This window comes from Leptopilina boulardi, unplaced genomic scaffold, assembly GCF_019393585.1.
Source record: "Leptopilina boulardi isolate dan_hultmark-lab unplaced genomic scaffold, ZJU_Lbou_2.1 LbouV2_229, whole genome shotgun sequence".
NCBI classification, from domain to species: domain Eukaryota; kingdom Metazoa; phylum Arthropoda; class Insecta; order Hymenoptera; family Figitidae; genus Leptopilina; species Leptopilina boulardi.
The window spans coordinates 1,430,656-1,456,884 of record NW_026137784.1 but is presented as its reverse complement, the minus strand read 5'-3'; the positions used below and the strand labels follow the sequence as shown (position 1 = coordinate 1,456,884).

The 26,229-nt window shown below is 29.0% G+C and overlaps 3 protein-coding genes across 4 annotated transcripts; 2 read left to right on the top strand and 1 right to left on the bottom strand.

Moving 5' to 3' along the window:
• Positions 1 to 5: 5 nt before the first annotated feature.
• LOC127280103 (E3 ubiquitin-protein ligase HERC2) lies at positions 6 to 18,775 on the top strand. Its single transcript, XM_051302898.1, has 12 exons — positions 6 to 193; positions 389 to 616; positions 733 to 933; positions 2,127 to 2,337; positions 2,402 to 2,659; positions 2,716 to 7,532; positions 8,961 to 10,315; positions 10,388 to 16,412; positions 16,500 to 16,938; positions 17,407 to 17,630; positions 17,707 to 17,861; positions 17,931 to 18,775. The coding sequence occupies exons 2-12, from the start codon at positions 424 to 426 to the stop codon at positions 18,162 to 18,164; spliced, it is 14,112 nt and encodes a 4,703-aa protein (XP_051158855.1). The 5' UTR covers positions 6 to 193; positions 389 to 423; the 3' UTR covers positions 18,165 to 18,775.
• Positions 18,776 to 19,017: 242 nt separating this feature from the next.
• On the top strand, positions 19,018 to 24,810 carry LOC127280105 (sarcosine dehydrogenase, mitochondrial). 2 transcript variants are annotated; one of them, XM_051302908.1, is made up of 16 exons: positions 19,018 to 19,376; positions 20,052 to 20,234; positions 20,395 to 20,515; positions 20,996 to 21,249; positions 21,349 to 21,561; positions 21,902 to 22,231; positions 22,304 to 22,466; positions 22,540 to 22,687; positions 22,746 to 22,884; positions 22,942 to 23,139; positions 23,255 to 23,522; positions 23,592 to 23,721; positions 23,809 to 24,062; positions 24,130 to 24,292; positions 24,360 to 24,467; positions 24,528 to 24,810. In XM_051302908.1, exons 2-16 carry the CDS (start codon positions 20,211 to 20,213, stop codon positions 24,694 to 24,696), a joined length of 2,682 nt encoding a protein of 893 aa, XP_051158865.1. In that variant the 5' UTR covers positions 19,018 to 19,376; positions 20,052 to 20,210; the 3' UTR covers positions 24,697 to 24,810. The 2 variants fall into 2 exon arrangements, with proteins under 2 accessions (XP_051158865.1, XP_051158866.1); XM_051302909.1 differs by lacking the exon at positions 19,018 to 19,376 and adding an exon at positions 19,892 to 19,910.
• On the bottom strand, positions 23,384 to 25,742 carry LOC127280106 (peptidyl-prolyl cis-trans isomerase-like 3). Its single transcript, XM_051302910.1, has 5 exons — positions 25,583 to 25,742; positions 25,383 to 25,457; positions 25,031 to 25,311; positions 24,802 to 24,960; positions 23,384 to 23,525 (listed from the first exon to the last, which is right to left on the bottom strand). The coding sequence occupies exons 1-4, from the start codon at positions 25,583 to 25,585 to the stop codon at positions 24,834 to 24,836; spliced, it is 486 nt and encodes a 161-aa protein (XP_051158867.1). The 5' UTR covers positions 25,586 to 25,742; the 3' UTR covers positions 23,384 to 23,525; positions 24,802 to 24,833.
• Between the last annotated feature and the right edge of the window lie 487 nt (positions 25,743 to 26,229).

Sequence of the window (26,229 nt, the reverse complement as noted above, 5' to 3'; positions counted from 1 at the left end):
TGGTTCTCAACCGACACCCACTGTAAAATTTGTTATTATCGAATTTTTCTGTGCAATTTTTAATGTCAGCAACAAAACTGCTGCTAAAAAATAGTAAAAATGTTTTTAATTTCGTAAAAAATAGAATTCAACGAAATTTTTAGAAATAAAAAAAAAGTCTTTCTTTCTAATTCAATTGAATTTCCAGAATGAGGTTTGTTGTGTTTAATAAATAATTTTATATATATTTTAAGAATTTTATATTTCTGTTTTTAAGTCTTAATTTACATAACTTAACCTATTTGTTTCGTATAAATAATAATTAAGAGAAATTCATTAGTAGTTTTTTCAAAATGACAGTTTATTGAATAATTTAAATAAAAATTATGTTTTAATAATTTTTTTTCAGAGTTTTATTTTGAAAAAAAACAGAAGCAAACAAAAATGAGTGAACAGTTAAATATAACTGTGAGACCAGAAGATCGTCTCGATGCCAAATGGTTGAAAACTGATTTACAAAGATTTTTCCGACGAGATGGATTGGCAGAATTGTGGAATGAAATGGTTCGTGTTGGTGAAATTGTTGGTCATTTTAGTGATGGTTTAATAAATATTGCTGGTGTACTTGCGAAAAAAGGTAAATAAAAAAAATTAAATTCAAAACAATTGAAAAATAATAATTAAGTCGAAACAATCTTATTTATTTAATTATTGGTTTTTTAATTATTTTTTTTTTTTCTTCTAATTTTATAGGTGACAGTGGACATTATTATTGTAATCAAAGAGTACTTTCTTGTCCTTGTTGCGATGGAATTTGTGGTCCACAAAGTGGTTGTAATTGTATACCATGTCAAAAATTGGATGAAGAAGAAGCATCGAGAGTAACATCATTAGTTGAAAATAATATTCCCACGGAACATATGATTGATTCTTGGTTATGGGGTCCACAACCATGTAAATATATTTTCTATTTATTTCTTCTTTTCTTTTTTCTATATAAGCTGAAAGTTATTAGCATCCATTTAATTATTGAAATTTTCAAATTGGTATTGAAACAAAAAAAAACAACCAAAAAATCTCAAACATCAAAAGAAAAGTATATAATTCAAAGGTTATTAATTAGAAAACAAATGAATACAACAAAAAAATATCAAAAATAAATTTAAATATTTTTTAAAATAAATAATGAAAATAACATTAAAATTTACAATTATAAATGATTTTATTATTATTTATTAATTAATGCATTTTAAAAGGGGGAGAATATAATTTTTTTAAAGCAAGTAGAAGTTAAAAAAAATTAATTTAATTTTAAAAAGATTTTCCATTTAAATTCTACGAAAATAATTTTCCTTGAAGATTCGGAAAAAAAAATTCCAATCTCTCTCTTAAATAAAATTTAACACTTGCAATATTTTTTTCAGCTTCTTTGAATCTCAAAAAGATGGAAAAAATTATTACTAGTGTTAAATTTTATTCAAGGGAGAAATTGGAATTTTTTTTCCCCGAATTATCAAAGAAAAAACTTTGTAATTTCGTCTTGAGGTCGCAAGTTTTTTTTTAACTTCCTTTAGTTCGCAAAAGAATGAAAAAAAAAAAATTGCGAACTGTTAAATTTTATTCTGGAGAAAAATTAAAAATTTTTTCGTAGAATTTGAATGTAAAATTTTTTCAAAATTAAATTAATTTTCTTTAACTTCTATTTGCTTAAAAAAAACAATAATATTCTCCCCCTTTTTAAATGAATTCATTAATAAATAATAATAGAATCATTTGTAATTGTAAATTTTAATGTTGTTATTATTTTCATTATTTATTTTAAAAAATATTTAAATTTATTTTTGATATTTTTTCCTCATATTCATTTCTTTTCTAATTAATAACGTTTGAATTATATATCGTTTCCTTTTGATGTTTGAAATTTTTCAATACCAACTTGAAAATTTCGAAAATTAAATGGGTTCTAATAACTAGGTGCCAGCTTTATTATTTAGGATAATATTTAAATAAAATTTAAATTAATTTAGGATAATATTTAAATAAAATTTAAATTAATTTAGGATAATATTTAAATATAATTTAAATTAATTTAGGACAATATTTAAATATAATTTAAATTAATTTAGCATAATATTTAAATTTTTCAGCATCAAGTGATTTATCAAATTGCATTGATTCATCAATAAGAGAACAAAGAGGTTTAATACACGAGGCAGCTAATAGTACATTATCGGCAACAAGATTACGACAACGTTTAGTTATTGCACGTCGATATTTTACAGCTTTATCACGTTATAAACCGCAGGAAATAAGAGAAACTTTACCATCACCAAAAACTATCATCAAACAACAAAAATTGTAATTAATATATTTTTTTATTAATTTCTGTAATTATATTCAAAATAATTTTTTTTCATTTTAGTGTACAACCGAGGGAAAAAGCATCGCTTGGATTAGCACGTGTTGGTTCGCGTGCTGCTTTAAATTTTTCCTTTGCATATTTAAGACGTGCATGGCGTTCCGGTGAGGATATTGATATTTGCAGTGAATTATTAACAGAATCATTGGAAGCACTACAATCATTACCGGAGGCAACTTTATTTGATGAAAATAATGTATCACAAGTTTGGCTTGAAGTTGTTGAAAGATCGGCAAAATTTTTACGACAAGTTGTCACAGGGTAATTATATACTATATATTAAAAAAAAAAATTTTCTAAATTCAATTTTTTTCCAGAGAAGTTATTACGGGAAAATCATGGTGTCCAGTGCCAGTGACTGATCAGCATACAGCACTTTGTTTATTATTAGAATTGGCAACACAAAAAGGAACATTGTCAAGTATTTTGGATTCGGTTATTCTTCTATTGCATCTTAGTGGAAAATCAAAAAATCAAGATAATCGTGTAATACCACCTGGTAGTTGTGCGCCATTAATTCCATTACTTCGTCGTTTAAATAGTATTGCTGCGCAAAAAACACGAAGAATTGATGATAATTTAACAACTGGTCCTTGTCAAGTTTTATTGAAATATTTACGTTTACCTGATGATGATAGTGTTGCTGTTGATTTAAGAAAAGCAGCTGTTATAATAATGTGTCATTTAAGTCGTTTGGCAACGCCATTATTGCCACCAGTTATTGCCGATGGTAAAAATCAATCATCATTTCAAGAGGTATTAGCGTGGGGTGGAATAAAATTTGGTAGCGATACATCGCCATTTTATTGTGATGCAATTGCTGAAATTGGCGTTAAACAATTAACATGCACCGAAAGAGCATTAATGATATTATCATTAAATGGAAAAGTATTTATGATGTATTATGGTTCAGAAATACAATATCCACAGAAAATTGATGGATTTCATGAGAAAATTGTCACAATGATTGCATCACATCCAGATGGTAAACATTATCTTGCACTAACTGATGATGGTTGTGTTTATTCATGGGGTAATGGAGATGGTGGTAGACTTGGACATGGTGATAGTATTTCATTAGATGAACCAATGCAAATTGAAATATTAAATGATAAAGGTGTTAATTTTATTGCATGTGGAAGAACATATTCGGCGGCTGTTACAAAAAATGGTGATTTATTTACATGGGGTCGTGGTAGTTATGGAAGATTGGGTCATGGATTTTGTGATGATGTAATGATACCAACATTAGTTACAGCATTAAATGGACATAAAGTAAATCATGTTGCATGTGGTAGTGGTGATTCACAAACACTTTGTGTAACACAATCGGGAATTGTTTTTTCATGGGGCGATGGTGATTATGGAAAATTGGGCCGTGGTGGATCGGACGGTTCAAAAAGTCCAAAAATAATTGATAAACTATTGGATTTACAAGTTATTAAAGTATATTGCGGTGGACAATTTTCAGCAGCATTAACAAATGACGGGACAATTTATACATGGGGCAAAGGTGATGGCTATCGACTTGGTCATTCAAATGAGGAACATATTCGTTATCCAAAAATAGTTGATGCTATGAAAAATAAAAAAATACGTGATCTTTCAGTTGGAAGTGGACATATTTTAGTATTAACTGAAGATCAATTAGTTTATGGCTGGGGAAGAAATGATTTTGGACAAATTGATCCTTCATTATCGGCAACAGTTGCCGAGCCAACATTGTGTCCGACTTTGTCAACAAAAAGTATTATTGGATTAGTTTGTGGTCCAACGCAAAGTTTTGCATGGTCAACATCAACATGGTCAGTTGCATCGAAAATTGCATTTGTCGTCGATATATGCGAAGAAACATTTAAATATCTTGATATATTGTTAGCAAAATCATCGGAGGGTTTACCAGTGACAAGACCACCGACACAGGATCTTGAATGTTTACTTGTTTCGTCGTTAAATTTACTTCGATTACAATTACATGCAATGATAACACATAATTTTGATGGTAAATCAATTGGATTGGAAAGTGGTCCACTTTTAAATTCAATAAAACAAAAATGCGTTAATCTTGCAAGTAATCCAGGAATATTAGCAACAATACAAACAGCCGCACAGGCTGTATTACAAACAGGTTGGAGTATTTTATTACCAACAGCAAATGAACGTGCAAATACATTATCGGCATTTTTAACAAATTCACCAAGTTTAGAGCCATCAATGATTAATAAGGGACAACAATTTATGGCCGATTTATTAGTTTCAAGTTTAATGGCCGATGGTGGTTTAGAATTGGCATTAAAAATGGCAATTAAAAATGAAATCACTGAAAATTTAGAGAAAAATTCATCATCTGATAATAAATCAACATCATTACCATCGACATCTTCATCTGTTTCATCAACACCACCAATTGCTGTTACAATTGTAACGGAAACACCACCAGGACCATCAAATATTGATGATAAAACAAAAGAATTCAGTGATAATTGTACAATTTCTTTATTTCAATTAGTAAAACAATTAATTCGAAATGGTACAAATATCACACAATCACGATTTCAAGCATTACCAAATGATAATTTTTTGAAAATTGACAATTCACCAAGTTTATCTCTTTTATTAAAATTTCAACGTTTATTAATTGCACAAATGTTGTCGTGCATTAATAAATCAATAAATAATGATCAGGAAATAATTGGCGTTGAATCATTATTAAATAAATATATTTGTCAAATTTGTCATCATGTCAAAGAAATATTACCAATTGCCATTGAATTGGCAGCGGCAAATAGTAAATATTTTGTTTATGTTATTACAATATTAAAAGGTGATATTTTAAATGTTCTACTACCGGAATTAATTGTTTGTTTAATATTATTGCAAATTGATTATCCAATGTTATTATTAAATATGAATTGGATGGATATATTATCACCGCTATTGGATATATTGGATCAATTTAATAGATTATCGCCAACAATTGAAAAAGATGATGCTGATGATTTATCATGGCCTGGTATAATTGCACCACAACATGGTGGTTGTAAAGTACAAGATGAACCATCATTAATTCGTTGGGCCGATTTGGAAAATCATAATCGTGATGGTGGATTATGGATTGTAATTAATAATAATGTTTATGATGTTCAAGATATACGTCATGAGGGTGCAATGGAATTTTTTAATCGTTTAATATTAAATCGTGAGAATTTAAATTCAACAATAATAAATATTTCAAATTTAAATGATTCACAAACAATGATGGATTCATGTTTTGTTGGACATTATTGTCAGCCTGAATTAGAAACAACACAATTTACAATTGAAGTTACTGATGTTTGTCTATCATTATTGGATATGGAGAGATCATTGAGTTTTGTATTGGGTTTACATGCTTATAGATTACGTCAAAGTTTAGCAATACAACCAGCTGAAGAGGAAGCTGGTTTATGGCTTGAGGCAAATTTTTTACGTGGTGGTCTACAAATTCTTCAACCACCAAATCCATATGAAGAAGAAAAAGATGAAGCGCGAAGTAATAATTCAACAGCAGCAAATTCACCAACTGAACCAAGTGTTAATCCAATTTTTACAAAAGATAGAAAATTAATTGATGATAAAATAACGGCCTTTATTCATGCATTAGCTGAAAATCATAAGACTGATAATTATGTTGAATCATTTTTAAATATTATTGATAGATTTTGTAAAATGAATAATTTATTATCGCACGTTGATTTTTGTTGTGATCATCCTGTTGAGGAAATTGGTCGTTTATTAATGGCTGTTATTATAAAACATCTTGCACTTGGATATCAAACTATTGAAATTATTGATCGTGAAATTATTGATGGTAATGTAAAATTAACAAAATCATTAGCTGATATGGTGAGAATGATACATCAAACAAAATGGAATTTAATAAGAACAAGACAACAACAAAATCGTAGTTATAAAGAAGTTTGTGCACCAGCGCAAGAGAGATGTCGATTTTTATTATATGAAATTAGATCAGCGACAAGTGATGAATTAAAAGGACTTAAGGATTTGAAAATATTATATACTGTACCAAAATTTAAAAAAGCTGTACAAACTGTTATTGCTGATATAAGAAAAAGTAAAGATTCACCAGCAAAACCAGAGGATATTGTTAATACATCAATTCAAAATGCAAAGGTAAAAGGTGAAAATTCAAAAAGTATGATAACAATGCCATTAACACCAAAATTAGAAGATTTCTCAACAAATGTAATTAAACAATTGACTGATAAAGTAAAATATAAACCATTAATAATGGACGCCAATGAATTGATGAGAAATATTATTAATTTTGTTGTTACCGAAGAGGGTGGTGATATTGAAACATTACGTCGTGCAATGTATTGTCAAATGCAACGTGTTAAAATGCGTGTCAAGGGTTTACATATTATTCAACAATTATTAAAAAAAGAACATTTAATAACATCAGTGAAATATTCATTATTAAATGGTTGGTTGGGTTTAACACATGAGAATAAATTATTGTCAAGTGGAATTTCACATTGTTTGAAAAATATTCAATTAGTCACACCTTATTTACGTGTTAAGGTAATATTAGCTGAGGCAAAAGTTACACATTGGGCTGTACAAGCATTAAGAGCTTATGTTATACAAGCTGAATTATCAAGTAAACCAAAAGCAAGTGGCAAAAGTAGTTTAAATCAAGATACATATACGTGGTTGAGAAAATTACCGAGAGCAAGATTTATATTAACAATATTGGGAATGTTAACAAATTATCAACATTCAAATGAAATTGGACTATTAATTAATTCGGGAGTTCTCTCAAGTGTTTTAACATTATTGAGACAAATTGGACCATCATCATCGGCGAGAAATAATGTTTCAAAAATAAAAGAAAATGTGGCAATTTACGAAGATGTTGTTCATAAAAGTAAACCATTGGCTGTACAATTAAGTGGAATTGAATTGGCTGCTTTGATGAAAATTAATACAAGAGTTGTACGTGGTGTTGATTGGAAATGGGGTGATCAGGATAGTCCACCACCTGGTGAGGGAACAGTTATTGGTGAACTTGGTGAGGATGGTTGGATTAGAGTCAAATGGGATAATGGTACAACAAACTCATATCGAATGGGTAATTTATTTTATTCATTTTATTTTATTTTAATTCACGTATTTATTAATTTATTTAACTTATTAATTTAATTAATTTATTTAACTTATTAATTTAATTAATTTATTTAAGTTAATTTAATTTAATTTAATTTAATCTTAAAAATTCTAATTCAGTTACAGCTTGCAAAAAAGAATTGTCAATTTTTTTGGTTTCTCATAAAGCTTGGATTTTTTAAAAATTATTTTTCAAAAATGAAATTTAAATTTTAAAAAAATAAAAATTTGTGATTTATTTTATTTAATATTTATATTATATTTATTTATGATTTAATTTATTAATTTATTTTATTCATTTTATTGTATTTTTATTCACGTATTTATTAATTTATTTAACTTATTAATTTTATTTATTTATTTAATTTAATGTAATTTAATTTAATCTAATTAATTTATTTATTTAATCTTAAAAATTCTAATTTAGTTACAGCTTGCAAAAAAGAATTGTCAATTTTTCTGGTTTCTCATAAAACTTGGATTTTTTAAAAATTATTTTTCAAAAATGAAATTTAAATTTTAAAAAAATAAAAATTTGTGATTTATTTTATTTAATATTTATATTATAATGATTTATAAATTTAATTTATTATATTTAGTCTACTTTGAGGCTAAAAGTTTTTTTAAATCAAAATTAAAAAAAAAAAATTGTGAAAAATTTTTGAAATGATTTTTTTAACAAAAATTAATTATCAAAACTTGAAAAAATTTTTTACTAAGATACTAATGAGGACAAAAATATGGACAATTATATTTTTGTACTAGTATTTTTTTTAAAATCAATATTTTTTAAATGAAACCAACATTTTTTACAGATGGAATTTCTAAAATGAAAAAATTGCTATTTTTTGTTCAAAAATTTAGCAGAACTTTTCTAATAATTAAAATTCGATTTTTTCAATGCAACACGAATGTTACGTTTTGTTTTATAATAAGAAAAGAGAGTTAAATTTAAAAAAAAACAAAATTTACATTATTTTTTCAAATTTTTTTTTTTTTTTTTTAAAGTTTATTATTTTTTTCGAGTTTAGCGTATTTGGGAAAAATTAATTTATTATTAATTAATGATATGAATTATTAATTTATAAAATTCAGTTACTTGAGAAATTAAATTTTATTATTGTAAAATTTTGATTATTTTGCAGTGATTTAATTTTCTACTAGAAAAATAATTTATCAAAATTAATTGAATATTGCGAAAGAAGAATTGAAATTTTATTAAAATTTAATTTTTTATTTGTTATATAGAACATTTTGTTTGATTATTTGAATAATAAAAATTAGTAATAATAAATAATTAAAAAAACTAATTTTATTTTTAAATTTTCAAAATAATTTTCTTTTCTAATATATTTTTAATAAAATTTCTAATATTAATATCAATATATTTCAGGTAAAGAAGGAAAATATGATTTAAAATTAGCAGAACCACCAACACCACCTGAAAGTGATTCAGATGATGATTCACCAATGGACACAAATAAAATGTATAAGGAGAATATACGTGAATTACATCCAACGACATATTTAAAAAAAGCATGTACAAATTTATTGCGCGTTATTTTATTATCATGTGGTATTGAAGCAAATAATGTTCAACCATCGGCAATAAAAACAATTGCATCTGTTTTACGTGGTATAATATCATCAGCAAGTAAAATTGATACAACAATACAAACACAATTGGCAAAAGATCATCATGATAGTTGGGCAACATTAGGATTATTAAAAGCAATTGCAAATTCATCAATTATTTGCCGTTCATTAAGTACATCGGCATGGATTGATTTTCTTTTATCAATGATTATTGAAGAGAATATTAATATTTATAAACAAATAATAGCAATACGTTTTTTGAGTATTGTTTTACCATCATGGTCAACAATGGATAATACAGCAATGAATTTATTTTTAGATAAAACATTTAAATTACTTGGTCAAATGGCGTTGATGTGTAATGAAATGAATCCTGAATTACATGCAAATAAATGTCGTGTATCATTAACAGCATCGAGAAGTTCAACATTAGTTGAGGAATTGATTTCATTGATACGTTCATTGCATTCTTTACCAGGTTGGAATTTGGTTTTAAATAATTTTCTCGAGGGTAAATTATCATTAGCATCGGATTTATTGAGTGATGGTCCTTTATTTCATATTCAAATGAATGAAAATGGAGGTGAAAATAGTTTGGCTATTCAACAGACGGTAATGGCGGCGTTAATTGTTGTTGGTGGTTTAGATACAAGACCAAGAATTGGTGGAAAAGTTGATGTCGATGGACAAATTGGTACAATTTGTAAATTTACACAACATTCAAAATTAATAATACAAATGCACAATAATGGTATGAGGCGAAAAATATCATTTGTTGGTTTAAAAATAATTGAAGAAAAATTTCATTTAGATCGAATGTTAATGTCAGAATCGCTATTGGGAATATGGGGTAATTTATTATTGGGACATTGTGGAATTGATAAACGACCAGGTGGAATGCCGGTTATTGCCGGGGCGGTTAATATTTCGATATTGAGAATACAGCAGCAGCAATTGGCCGCTTTGAATGCGGGGAAAAATTTAATTGAACATCAAAATAAATTACGAAGGGTGCTTAAATGTTCGACAATGGAGAATAAGAATGAGGAAATTGAAGAAAATGAAGAAGGAGATGAAGAAGAAGAAGAAATAGAAGTAACACAGGAACAGGAAATCGGAGAGGAAAATCAGATTCGTAGAACTCTTTTTCAGGTTTTATTTATTATAAATTTAATTTAATAATAATTTTTACTTTGTATTTACATTTTTTTTTTTTTGTTTCAGGTTTTATTATCAAGGGCAATAAAACCACAGCCATTGAAACCGATTTTCAAACAAGGGGAATTGGAAGCGGCCGCTTTGGCAGTTTCCCAATATCTTGCCTCGGAATTAAAACACACGGCGATAAATCGTTATGTCTCGGAACCGGAAACACCAGCTTCGGACTGTTCACTATTGTCGCTAACATCAAGTCAAAAACGTCACTGCAAAACTGAAAAGAAGGGACCGCCTTTGGTTAGCCAATTACGAGAAATGGGATTTCATAGAAAAAATGTGGAATTTGCTATAAAGAGCCTCAGTGTCGGTGAGGGGAACATAACGCCTGAGAATGTTGTTAGTTGGTTATTGGAGAATGCCGATACAATATTGAATGATGAGACATCAAGTTTGGATGATTTATCAGATTCTGGTGAAGAATCAAGTGAACAGGAGGAATCAATTGTTAATGAATCAATAGCACAGCCGAGTTTTATGAAAAGAAGTGATTTTCTATCGGTTGATGAATATGCAATTTATGTACGTGATAATGTTACATCGGGAATGTTGGTACGATGTTGTAAAACTTATGAACAAGTTGAATATGGCGATGTTGGACAAGTTGTGAAAATTGATCCAGAATGTTTACATGATTTAAATGTACAAGTTGCTTGGCAGCATAAAGGCGATTCATATTGGGTTCGTTTTATACATATTGAATTATTGGGACATCCACCTCAATTACCGGGTGGTCCATCAATGTTGAAAATTGGCGATAAAGTGAAAGTTAAATCATCAATAGCAATGCCAAAATATAAATGGGGTTCGGTGAATCATCAGAGTATTGGTGTTGTTACTGGTGTTTTAAATAATGGAAAGGATGTTTCAGTGGATTTTCCACAGCAAAGTAGTTGGACTGGTTGTGTTGCTGAAATGGATCGTGTACCATGTTGTCATCATGCTGTCGCTTGTAATTTATGTCATTTATCACCAATATCAGGACCAAGATTTAAATGCAAGAGTTGTGAGAATTTTAATCTTTGTGAAAATTGTTTTTATACAAAACGTCAGCATAGGCATGGTTTTAATAGAATTGCTGAACCTGGTTCGGCGGCTGTTTACGCTGGTAAGCCGGGACGATATCATCGACAGGAGATTTCTGAATCGGCATTAATTGACGATTGGTCGAAATGTATACGAACATTGAGTGTTTCGTCGAGGGAAAATTGGGCAACACGTTTAGTTGATGGTTCGGGAAAATATTGGCAAAGTTGTGGAGCATTGGGTAAACATTGGATACGATTGGAAATGCTACCGGGAATATTGGTGCATTCATTGAAAATTGTTATCGATCCACAGGATAGTAGTTATACGCCTTCGTTGATTGGAATAAGTGTTGGTGATTGTTTTACAAATCTTGTCGAATTGGTGACAATAACACCAAAAGCAATTGATACAATTCTGGTTTTATTGTACGACATCAAGGAATATTATCCCTGTTTGGAAATTTCGATAAAACAATGTCGAAACGGTGGTATTGATTGTAAAATTCATTCATTGCAAATTATTGGCAAGAAGAAGGTCTATCAACTTGCTAATTCGGTGTCATTTCTTGCATCTGATTGGGAAGTGGTGCAGGAGCAGATGATGGCACAACGAGCCACTGATCAGCAAAATTCCGCTGTTTATGTTTGGGGACTAAATGACAAGGATCAGCTTGGTGGATTGAAAGGATCGAAAATTAAATTGCCAATTTACAGTCAAGTATTGTCGAAATTGAAACCAATACATATTGCCGGTGGTAGTAAAACTTTGTTTATTGTCAGTCAGGAGGGTAAACTTTATGCTTGTGGTGAAGGGACAAATGGACGTTTAGGATTGGGTGACAATAATAATGTTTATGAACCAAAACCAATTCCATTTTTATCGCAGTATGTGATTAAAAAAGTAGCTGTACATTCAGGTGGAAAGCATGCTTTAGCATTAACGCAGGATGGAAAAATATTTTCATGGGGCGAAGGTGAGGATGGTAAATTGGGACATGGTAATCGTATTTCATTGGATAAGCCAAGATTAATTGATGTTTTGAAAGCGAAAAGAATACGTGATATTGCATGTGGTTCGGGACATTCGGCGGCGATTGCAAGTAATGGAGAATTGTATACATGGGGTTTGGGTGAATATGGAAGACTTGGACATGGCGATGCAATAACGCAATTGAAACCAAAATTAGTTGAGGGATTAATTGGACAGAGAGTGATACAGGTTGCTTGTGGAAGTCGTGATGCGCAAACAATGGCATTAACCGAGAATGGCTCGGTTTATTCATGGGGCGATGGTGATTTTGGAAAATTGGGCCGAGGCGGAAGTGATGGTTGCTATTCGCCATTATTGGTGGATCGTCTCAGTGGATTGGGAGTTGTACAAGTTGAATGTGGAGCACAATTTTCATTGGCATTGACAAAATACGGTGAGGTTTGGACATGGGGTAAAGGGGATTATTTTCGTCTTGGTCATGGTAATGATAATCATGTGAGAAGACCAACTGTCGTTGAAGGATTGAGGGGAAAAAAAGTTGTACACGTTGCTGTTGGTGCATTACATTGTTTGGCTGTTACGGATTTAGGACATGTTTATGCATGGGGTGATAATGATCATGGACAACAGGGTAATGGTTCGATAATTGTTAATCGAAAACCATCGATTGTTCATGGATTGGAAGAGGCGAAGGTGAATAAAGTTGCTTGTGGATCGAGTCACAGTGTTGCTTGGATTTTGACAGATCAGCCAGCTAATAGTAATCAGGAGCCTGTTACATTTCCAACAATGAAAGATCCATTGGGTCAAGGTACAACGGAGCCAATTGGTGAGAATTCGATTTTAAATACAAAAATTCAAAGACCTTCATTGTCGAATATTATTTTGTCATTGGAGAGTAATATTGCGAAACAACAAGCATTGCAGCATGTTATTAAGGCTTTGCATATTATTCAAGCGCGAATAGCAATTGTCACTGCTTTACAGAGTCATATTAATTTGTCGTCGTTTAAAAAAGCCACTTCGCCGGAGGATGCATCGACTGTTTATCAAAATGTTGGTGAAATTGCCCAAGGTGGTGGTGAAGCACCAGCGGAGGTTAATTTAAGTCCAAGGGCAACGCCAGAGTCGGAGGAATTTCCATTGACTATTTTTCCATCGATGTCAAGTTCCGCTAGTTTATCATCGAGGGCTTCAAAAATGTCGACAAGTGCAATGAGCGTAATTGCAGCGACATTAACATCGAATGCACAAGTTGTTGGTGAAGTAATTAATTCTGATAGTGGAACGTTGGATGAATTTACAACAATGTTGAGCGAGGATGATGCAAGAATGTTGATGGATCTATTGAAACTTGCTGTGGCGCAGAGAGTTACTGATAATGCAAAAAATATAATATCTTCTGTTTTAATATCATTGGGTAAAATTAATGGAAATATTGGTAATATGATTCTTGAATTGTGTGTCACTGAACTTGAAGATGCGGCAGCTAATTCAAATTTTAGTAATAATAGTCCACAGCCTGTGATACAGGAAACGCCACATCCTTATATTGATGATACAACATTAACGGGTCATGTGAAAATACCCGGCGCTGAAGCATTGAGAATTGAATTTGATCGTCTTTGTTCAACGGAAAGACGACATGATCCACTTACATTAATGGACAGTGGTGGAAGATTAATTGCCATTAAATCGGGACGTGAATGGAGTGAATGGTCAAGTGAAATTCGTATTCAAGGTGATGAATTGAGATGGAGATTTTCATCGGATGGTTCGGTTAATGGATGGGGTTGGCGATTTACGGTACATCCAATTGTTGCCACATTAGCACCGCATGAACTTGGATCGGATAGAGCTGTATTGTCACAGCCAAGTATTGCCCTTGTGGAATGCCTTTTGGATAATTGTTTGATAAATTCGGATAAAAATATAATAACAAGATTGGCAGCAACTTTGGCGCAATGTTCACAATTGGGTAATTTATCAGCGCAACAAAGAATGTGGGCTTTGAAAAAATTACAAGTTGTCTATCAAAATGGACCGAGTATACGTCAAGATTCGGCGCTTACAAATTTATTGGGTTCATTACCATTGGCATTGTTACGACAATATGAATATGAAGATCCAATAGTACGCGGTGGTAAACAATTGATGCATAGTGATTTTTTCAAAACTTTAGTTGCATTAGCTTGTGATTTGGAATTGGAAACAATGCCATGTTGTGGGGAGATACATAAATGGTCGTGGTTTAGAAGATATTGTTTGGCGGCGCGTGTTGCAAAATCATTGATTAATCGAACAACATTGCCAAAATCATTTTGTATCGAGGTGGCAAAGCGTATTAATGAAATGGTGACGGATGAGGATGGAAATTTAAAGGATCAGGAGAATCATAGTATTTTTAAACATGAGCACGATGAACAACTTTTGCAATGGTTAAATCGTCGTCCAGAGGATTGGACATTGTCCTGGGATGGTTCGGGAGCAATTTATGGCTGGGGACATAATCATCGGGGACAATTGGGAGGATTAGAGGGAGCAAAAATTAAGGTACCATCGCCTTGTGAAAGTTTATCGGCATTGAGGCCTATTCAATTGGCAGGTGGTGAGCAAACATTATTTGCTGTGACGGCCGATGGAAAAATTTATTCAACCGGTTATGGAGCGGCTGGTCGTCTTGGTATTGGTGGCGCTGATTCGGTGATGGTACCAACTTTACTTGAGTCAATACAACATATTTTTATAAAAAAAGTTGCTGTTAATTCAGGTGGTAAACATTGTCTTGCATTGAGTTCGGAGGGTCATATTTATTCTTGGGGCGAAGGTGATGATGGAAAATTAGGACATGGTAATCGTTTATCGTACGAGAAACCAAGATTAATTGAGGCTTTATTGGGAACTGAGATTGTTGATATTGCATGTGGTGGACATCATAATGCTGGAATTACAAGCGCTGGTTGGCTGTACACATGGGGTAAGGGTCGATATGGACGTTTGGGTCATGGCGATAGTGATGATCAATTGAGACCAAAAGTTGTTTATGCATTGAAGGGTTATAAAGTTATTGATGTTGCATGCGGAAGTGGTGATGCACAAACTTTATGTGTCACTGACGATGATAATGTTTGGAGTTGGGGCGATGGTGATTATGGAAAATTAGGACGCGGTGGAAGCGATGGCTGTAAGGTACCAATGAAAATAGAATCACTCGCTGGATTGGGAGTGATTAAAGTTGAATGTGGAAGTCAATTTTCAGTGGCATTAACAAGATCGGGTGCTGTTTATACTTGGGGTAAAGGTGATTATCATCGTTTGGGTCATGGAACTGATGATCATGTGAGAAGACCAAGAAAAGTTGCTGCTCTACAGGGAAAGAAAATTATTTCAATAGCAACTGGTTCTTTACATTGTGTTGCTTGTTCGGATAAGGGTGAAGTATTCACATGGGGCGATAATGATGAAGGACAATTGGGCGATGGAACGACGAGTGCATTACAAAGTCCAAGAATTGTTCATACATTACAGGGGAAAAAAATAACGAGAGTCGCTTGTGGAAGTGCTCATACTTTGGCGTGGAGTACAACAAAAACAACGCATACAAAATTACCGGCTGTAACACCAATGGAATATGATTTGGTTAAGGATTTATCATTTTCAGCTTTACGCAATCGTCTTGTTCTTTTGCATCATTTTTCGGAATTATTATGTCCAAATATTGCCATGTTCAGTACTTCGGGTCATTTGGGATTAAATAAATTGGCACCAATGTTGGTTTACAGTATAAAGGAGGCGACATTTAGAAAAGTTGTTCAAGCAACGATGGTTCGAGATAGACAACATGGTCCTGTCATTGAATTAAATAGAATTCAGGTGAAAAGATCAAGAAGTAAAGGTGGTTTAGCTGGTCCCGATGGTATAAAATCAGTTTTTGGTCAAATGGTTGGCAAAATGTCTTTTCTAACACAGGAAGTTCTTTTCCTACCTCATCGCGTATGGAAAGTCAAATTTGTCGGTGAGTTTTCTAAATTGTTATTTTTTTCAAAATAATTTTTTTCAAATTGTAATTTTTTTCAAATTGTAATTTTTTTTTTGTTTCTAGGCGAGAGTGTTGATGATTGTGGCGGTGGTTATAGCGAAAGTATTGCAGAGATGTGCGATGAACTTCAAAATGGATCATTACCATTATTAATTCCAACTCCAAATGGTCGTGATGATAGTGGAACAAATAGAGATTGTTTTTTACTAAATCCACTTGCAACATCACAATTACATATGAATATGTTCCAATTTTTAGGAATTTTAATGGGAATAGCAATAAGAACTGGTAGTCCATTGAGTTTAAATTTAGCTGAACCAGTATGGAAACAATTAGCTGGAATTTCTCTAACACCAGCTGATTTAACTGAAGTTGATAGAGGTTACGTACCGGGATTATTATGCATTAGAGATATGGATCCAGATGAAAAAGTTTTTCAAAGTTTAGAAATGCCATTTTCAACTCCATCGGCTGTTGGTCATGATGTTCCTCTATCAAATAGGTGAATCTTTATTTTTAATTATTCCATTTTTTTTTTTAAATTAAAAAAAGAAAATAATAAAATAAAATTCATAATTAAAAATTAAAAAAAATAATTTACGGTAGTAAAAGAGAAATTCTTCTTGGAAATATTTTTGCTGTAATTATAATATATAACTTATATTTTTAGTCTTTTCTTTTTACAAAAAATAATTTCATTTTTATCGAAAGAAAAAAAAAAAAGTTAAATCATTTGCAAAATTATTAAAATATATCGGCGAAATGATAAGATTAGATTAGATTTATTAAATTGTGTTTACAATTCTTTAGACTTTGTACAATGACCTTTTTTTAAATTTATAATCTTAATAATCAATTTAATTGTTAATTATTAATATATATTTTTTTAAATATTTATTCTATAATGTTAAATGTTCTCTACATTTCTCTAAATGTATTTAAAAAATATGATTTTACCTTTTTTTTCCAGATATAGAAAAATAACACCGGAAAATAGACGGGAATATGTAAGATTAGCACTAAATTATAGGCTTCATGAATTTGATGCACAAGTAAATGCGGTACGAGAAGGTTTATCAAAAGTTGTTCCTGTTCCATTATTAACATTATTCAGTGGTTCTGAATTGGAAACAATGGTCTGTGGAAGTCCTGATATCCCTCTTAGTTTATTGAAATCAGTAGCAACATACAAAGGTTTGAAAAAATTTTCTTTTTCATTGAATTTTATTTATTTATTTTTTGTTTAATTATTGTTTTTTATTTTTCGCAGGAATAGAAGCAACATCGCCATTAATGCAATGGTTTTGGGAAGTTATGGAAGAATTTTCAAATCAGGAGAGATCTTTATTTTTACGTTTTGTTTGGGGAAGAACACGTTTGCCACGAACAATTGCCGATTTTCGAGGAAGAGATTTTGTTTTACAGGTATATAATTAATTAGCAACGTTTTTTTTTAATTACTTTTTATAATACAATTTCTTTTTTTTTTTTTAGGTGATGGACAAATACAATCCACCTGATCATTTTTTGCCAGAGAGTTATACATGCTTTTTCCTATTAAAAATGCCAAGATATTCGTGTAAACCAGTTTTAAGACAAAAATTAAAGTACGCAATTCATTTTTGTAAAAGTATTGACACTGATGAATATGCAAGAGTACAAGCTGCGACAAATTCTGATACTGATGACACAGACAGTCTCGCTAGCGAGGAACATACATCGCTCTAGCATTAATAAGCGTCATTTAAAATATTCCATTTAGATTATTGTCAAAACATACAAATTTTCGATATTTATTATTATTATTGTTACTATATTTATGTAACTATAGTTGATATTTGAAAATATTTTTTTTTTTTTCATTATTCTTCCAGAGAAAATTGGCTATGAATATCAGATCAGCACAAAAAAAAGAAAGGACTTAATTATTATTATTATTAGTAATTTGAAAGGAAATTTAAATTTTGTGATAATTGGACGCCAATATGCGCCTAGAGTCGTGATATTTTTCAATTTATGTAAATAATTATTCTTAAGGTATGTTATGTTTTATTTTTTATGATTTCTAGTCTTGAATTTTTTTTTTTTCCAATAGTTGCAAATTTTTTTTTCTTTCAACAAATGCGCAAATGTATAAAGAATTGTATAAGCGAAAATAGTGTAAATTAATTGAGTGAAAATGTTACCTGAGACAGTGTCAATTTTAGAAAGCGATTTTTTTTTCTTTTTTTTTTTTTTTAATTAAAAGTTTTGTTATTTATAAACAATAATAGAAAAATTCACTTATAAATTATTATATATAGAAATTTAATTAAATTGCAATTTAATTGTAAGTACAATCAAGTGTTGTATTTCATTGTACCGAGATTTTTCCTTAAAATTAAATTTTTTTTTATTTTGAAATCATTTAAAAATATGGTTGAATAATAGAAAGCTTTTTTTTAGAAATATTTATGCAAAAATTATTTCTTGGGATTATGATGCGTTTTGGAAAATTTTTTCTTATTAAAAGACATAACTTTTTTTTTTATATGATTAATTTATTCTGAATTGTCAAAGTAGGGGAACAATGAATATTGGAGAGAAAAAAAAGAAGTGTATCCAACGAAACGAGACGGCTGAACAATACAGACTACTATTGAGTGTGCTTATTAGTGTGAGACATTGTACCAATAAGTTTAAAAGAATGTACACATCTTTGTATGGCAAGTGGTTGCAATCAATTCACGTCGCCAACACTCATTTTAAAACCTGCTCTACCAGTCACTCAGTTGCAGTCACCACTATGTATATATATACAATATACATACATATATCTATACTATATTGTATGTTTATCTTGAATTCGTGAATCTTTTATCCACTTAGCTTTTTGTCTTTCGCACACTCTCGGAGATCAACGAACGCGCTTTGCGCTCCGACACTAGATAACAATTCTCAGTGAGTATTAATAACAAACAAAAAAATTTTTTTTTTCCCTCCCTCAGACATTATTTTCAATTATTTAATTAAAAACATTTTTTTTTTCATTTAAATATACGTATTTAAGCAAATCTTTTTTTTATTAATAAAATTTAATTTTTCATAAAAATAATAATAAAAAATTAAAATTTTTTAAATTACAATAATTTTTGTAATTTTTATATTAACTGCATTATAAAAAATAGTGAAAAATAAATTTATTTATTTCTCATTTAAAAAAAAAAAATTGAACAAGTTTTTTTTTTTCGCGATAATATTAGAATAAATTTAAAAACATGTTTTTCGTTTGCATAAAAGAAAAAAAAAACAAAAACAAAGAAACCAGCGAAAAATACAACATAGTAATTTGATTCTCTTCGATCTAGTTGCATCATAATTTTTTGATATCGACCCCTCTTGCTAGTATAATAATAATCTTTCTCTGCACGGAGTTTAAATATGACAAGCGAAGTTGACAAATGCATCAAAACATTTCGAGTATCTATAAGAAATGTATCTTCTGCTTTTTTTAATTTATAATAAATAATTTTTTTTTTTTTTACAAATCTTGGCAAAATTTTATTATAATTTAATTATATAAAATATTAATAATATATTTTTAATTTGCGAATTAATTTTTAATCATTCTTTAAGAAACGAACGTGCTTCAAATTATAAACAATTTAGTGATTTGATAAGCGGAATGAAAATACGTATAATGTTTAAAAAAAATCAAAGCCAAGTTTGTGGTTGATCAGTTTTTTTTCCAAAAAAAAAAGGATCTCTTTCAAGGATAACATATCCTTGGACAGGATGTATCGTTTTTCGAAAAATAAGGTATTTTTTTTTCTTTTGAAAAAACATTTGATTTTTAATTATTTATTCAGCTATCTCAGTAATTTATTTTTCCATTTTTTTTTATCAATGAAACAAAGAAAATTTGCTAACAAAGGAACATTAATGTTATTTACATTGTGAATTTAATTTTTAATCATAGTTAACTAAATGGAGTGATCAAATAGATAAAAAATTTCTTCTCAATAAAAAGAAGAAATCAACATCTGAAAATATTCCATCAACTGTGAATTTACCAGAGTCAGCTGACGTTGTAATTATAGGTAGGTATTTGCAAAATAATTCTTGTTTTTGAACTGCAAAAAAAGACAACAATTTTTATTTTATAAATTTCAATAATTTTTTTTACAAAAAAAAAACATTTCTAATTTATCAATATTCAGAACAATGAATTTGGTCAACAAATAAATATGAATAAACATTATTGATTATAATTCATCTAACACGCGCTTGAAAATAATCTACATTATTATGTAACTATTATTATCTACATAACACACGTGTTTAGTAATGAACTTGGATTAACGTACTGCGTGAATTTTTTATCTTTTTTGTTAAAAAAAAAAAAAAAAGAATTACAATAAAAGATAGATATTGATAAAGGTAAATTAAAAAAATTATTTTTAAATATAAGATAACAAAATATTTGATTATGTATTTAAGAAAAAAAAAACGAAATTAAATTTAAATTAAAAATTTTATTCAAAAAAAAATAATAAAAGGAAAAAAATTCTTTTTTTCAGGTGGAGGTAGTGCCGGATGTAATGCTCTCTATAATTTAGCAAAAAATGGAAAAAATGCAATTCTTCTTGAAAAATCAAAATTAACATCTGGTACAACATGGCATACAGCTGGTATGGTTTGGAGTTTACGACCAAACGATGTTGAAGTGGAATTACTTCGAAATTCAAGAAAAGTATATGAGAATTTAGAACGAGAAACTGGAATTAATCCAGGATGGATAAATAATGGTGGAATTTTTATAGCCTATGATAAGGTAGAAAAATAAATATTTCTTGGAAAAAGAAGAATAATTTTTTTTTTATAAAAAAAAATAGATTATCAAGGATAATAAAATTCTTTTTTTTTCCAAAAGGTGCGTATGGATGAATATAAAAGATTATATACAATTGGAAAATCATTTGGAATCGAATCATCTTTAATATCGCCTAAGGAAGCAAAAAATTTATTTCCTCCTATCGATGAAAATGCATTTTATGGTGCACTTTATTCGCCAAATGATGGTATAATTGATCCTGCAATGATGGTTAATTCATTGATACAATCAGCAAAATCTAATGGAGCAAAGGTAATTTTAATTTTAATTTGAGAATTTTACTTTCAATATGAACAAATTTTTTTTAAAATTAAAAATCTAATTTATTTCAATTATTTTTTACATTTAATTATTTTGTGAAAATTAAATTATTTTTATTTTCGATTAAATATTTAATAATTATTTTAATTTAATTACAGAAATAATTTTACAATTTTTAAATAAATGTTTTTTTTAAATATAAATTAAAAATTTAATTTTTTTAAACAATTGAATTTAAAAAAAAAAGTTTTTGCTCAGAAATTAATAATTATTTTAAAAAATTGGTTTTTATTTCTCTAATTGGAGTTAAAAAAATTTTTTTTTCGCCCAGATATTTGAAGATTGTCCAGTAACGAAAATTCTCATCGATAAACCCGAATATGGTTCACAAAAAGTAACTGGCGTTGAAACACCATATGGAATAATAAAAACAAATTGTATTTTAAATGCATGTGGTGCATGGTCGAGAAATATTGCAAAAATGATTGGCGTTGAAATTCCCTTAATTCCAATGAAACATGCATATATTGTTACTGAACCAATGAAAAATGTGAAAGATTTGCCAAATATTCGCGATCATGATGGAAAAATTTATATTAAACCACAAGGTGAATCATTGTCTATAGGAGGATATGAACCAAATCCAATAATCTTACAATCTGTAAGTAATTTTACAAAATTTTCCATTAATTATATTTAATATACTAATTTTTCTTTTTTACTCGATTTTTAGGTTGCCAAAGATTTTTCATTTAGCCTATACGAATTAGATTGGAATGTATTTAATTCACATATTGAAGCAATGGTGAAATTAATTCCCAAATTATCAACAACTGGAATAAGAACAACTGTTTGTGGTCCCGAAAGTTTTACACCAGATCATAAACCAATTATGGGTAATAATAAGAGAATTTTCTAAAACAAATATAATTTAAAATAAGAAAGAAAATTAAAAAATAAATATTATAGGAGAAGATCCAAGATGTGAGGGATTTTTCTATTCATGTGGATATAATAGTGCGGGAATGATGTTTGGAGCTGGATGTGGAGAACAAATATCAAAATGGATAATAAATGGAAGACCTGAGAAATATATGTTTAAATACGATATTCGTAGGTAAGATTAAAAAAAATAATTCTTATTTAGGACAAAGAAAAATTTGTTGTGTTTTTAGATTCACTCCAGAACAAATGAAAGATGCAATATGGGCAAATGAAAGATCTCATGAGGCATATGTGAAAAATTACAGTACTGTTTTCCCTCACGATCAACCATTAAGTGGAAGAAATTTCAAAACTGGTCCTTTTCATAAGGTATACTAATTAAAAATAAATTTAATTTCAATGGAATTGATTTCTTTTTTTTTTCAGTTACTCATAAATGAGGGTGCAATAATGGAAGAAAGTCAAGGTTGGGAAAAGCCGGGATTCTTTTTAAAAAATGAAAATATCACAATAGAATCATATGATTATTGTGGAAGTTATGGATCACCGAAAAATGAAAATAATAAATATCTTTCAATATTGGAAGGCGATTATCAATTTACTTTTTCCAAGTACCATGATATTGTTAGTCTTGAGGAAATTTAAAAAAAAAAAAAAATCTACTTAGGTATAGATTATAAAATTATTTATAAAAATTTAATTAATGAAATATTTTTTTTTTTTCATTGATTGAATTCAGATAAAAGAAGAGGCACACGCTTGTAGAAATAATGCAGCATTATTTGATTTATCATATTTTGGCAAATTTTACCTTTGTGGTCCTGATGTTCAAAAAGTTGCCGATTATCTCTTTATAAGTGATACAAATGTGAAAAACAATGAAATTGTTGACACATGCATGTTAAATGATGACGGTGGTGTTGAGGCAAATTGTACCGTCACTTCTATTTCCGCTGGATCAGCTGGTGTTATAGATCCAATTTTTCAAGGAAAGGCACTTTACATTGGTACTAAAAAAGAAATTTTATTTTTACAATAAATTTTATTTTTACAATAAATTTTATTTTTTTTTCTAGTGACTAGTGGAATGTCTGCTTATCATACATGGGCCCATATGCGTGAAATAATAAAGAGAAAAGAATTTCACGTTAGTCTACATACAGCAACTGATCAAATTGGAATTTTAAGTATTGAAGGTCCAAAAAGGTAAAAATAAGAAACAAAAATTAATGCAAAAAAAAAAAAAGTATATAATAAATTAATAAACAAAAAGTTATTTAAAGTTAATTTCAGTCAAAAGATTCTGCAAAAAATTGTCGACACCGATATTGGAGATGAAGAATTGCCATTTTCACATTCAATGTTATTGAAAATTAATGGAAAATTAACGAGAATATTACGTTTTACGGAAGTTGGTGAACTTGGTTATCAAATTCATATTCCTTTAGAATCATGTGAAACTGTTTATAATGCATTGAAAAAAATTGATGAATCTTCATTAAAACTCGCTGGATTTAGAGCACTTTATAGTTTGCGTAGAGAAAAAGGTAAAAAAAAAAAAAAAAATTTTTTTAATTCAAAAATTTAAAAATAAAAAATCTTAATCTCCAACAGGATATCCACTATGGGGTTACGATTTAAGATCAGATGATAATCCAATTGAAGCTGGACTCTCTTTTATGTGTCGAAATGATAAAGAATATTTGGGAAGAGAAATTGTTCAAAAACTCAAGGAGAATGGAGTAAAAAAACGTCTTGCACATTTTATACTCAAAGAGTAAATAATTTTTTTTTTCTCCCCCAAAAAAAATGATGAATTAGAAATAATTTTCTTTTTTTTACAGTCAAATACCAGTTTGGGGATTGGAAACAATATATAGAAATGGAATTGTTGTTGGATATTTAAGACAAGGAGATTATGCTTATACATTAGATAAAAGCATTGGTCAGGGGTAAGTATAAAAAAAAATATTTTGCCTAATATTTTATAATTTAAAATATTGTTTTTTTAGGTATGTCACTAATCCAAAAGGGGATTTTGTAACAAATAAATTTTTAGAATCAGGAGAATATGAAATTGAAATAATGGGCAAAAAATATCCAGCACAATTATATTTAGAGAGTCCATTTGATCCTAATAATGATAGAATGAAGATTCAGTATAAAAATCAAAATATGTAAATATTTTATAATTCGAAAAAAAAAATATTTTATAATTTGAAGATAAAAAAGAAATTGTATAATGGAAAAAAAAGTCTACTTTTAATAAATAAATATTTCTCTTACCAAAGTTAATTTTTTTTTTCGTGTAATTTAAATCAACCAGCTAGTGGATTCGCGTGTATCGTAACACTATTTAATCTTGTTTCCGTTAGTGGTTTATAATTTTTCGGATTTACTGGAAGTTTTTCTAATTGATCCAATGTATCCATTCCATCGATGACTCTTGAGAAATTAAAAATAAATAAAAATTTTAATTATAAATGACTAATTAATATTTTTTTTTTTTACTTACTTTCCAAATAAAGTGTATTTTAAATCAAGATGTGGTTGTGGACCATATGTGATAAAAAATTGACTTCCATTTGTATTTGGTCCATTATTAGCCATTGAAACAAGACCTCTTGTATTATGTTTTAATTCTTCTTTAAATTCATCTTCAAATTTTCTATTCCAAATAGAATTACCACCTTTTCCAGTTTGTAAAGGATCACCAGTTTGTATCATAAAACTTTTAATATTACGATGAAATATACAATTATTGTAATAGTCACTTGCACAGAGTGCTAGAAAATTCTAAAATTTAATTTTTATTATTTATTTTAAAAAGACAATTTTTAATTACAAAAAAAAATTATTTTTCTTACCTCACATGTTTTAGGACACATTTCGCAAAACAATTCTATTTTAATATCACCGACGTCAGTATGAAGCGTGACACTCTGTAATTTAATTATAACCTTTAAATTAAACAATAACATTAAAATTGACATATAAAAATGCATGTAGATATATATTTTTTAAATTATTTAAATATAGATCGTAATATAAAATTGATAATACAAACCATATTTAATTATAATTTTCTAATTTACAAAAGAATAAATAATTTGACTGGAATATATATATATATATATTCCTTTTCCATAAAAAAGATAAATTCCATACACAAATACACATATAGTTATACTTTGCTTGCTGTCAGTTGGTAGCCATTTTGAATCACGTGACAAACAATAATGACTATCTGAGTCAAATCAAGTACAATTTAAATTTTCTCCAAACGATTAGTTAAAACAAAAGATCTTTATAAATAAGATTGCTTATCACTGTTTTAATATTTAAATCTAAATTATAATTTTCTAATTCAATATATCAATTTAATTTGATTTAATTGTAATAAAATTTTTAAGTTGTATCACGTAGTTGTTTAGGACGCTTCACTCGCAGGCGCAAGCCGGCTTCCGGTTTACTGGAAATTTTGTCCCGAAAAATTACTCTCCTCAAGGGAGAAGAAACACCTGGTTTAAAAGAGTCGTGAGAACTTTATATCGTTGCCAAAAGTGATTTTGATTTAAGTGGATTATTGTAAGTTGTCAATTTATTGGATATATCCTTCGGGATTTTGACGAGAGACTTTTAAGTTAGTAACGAGTGGTGCGTCTGTGCGAGCCAAGTTCATTGGACGCATGACGTAATTGTATTGATCGCGGA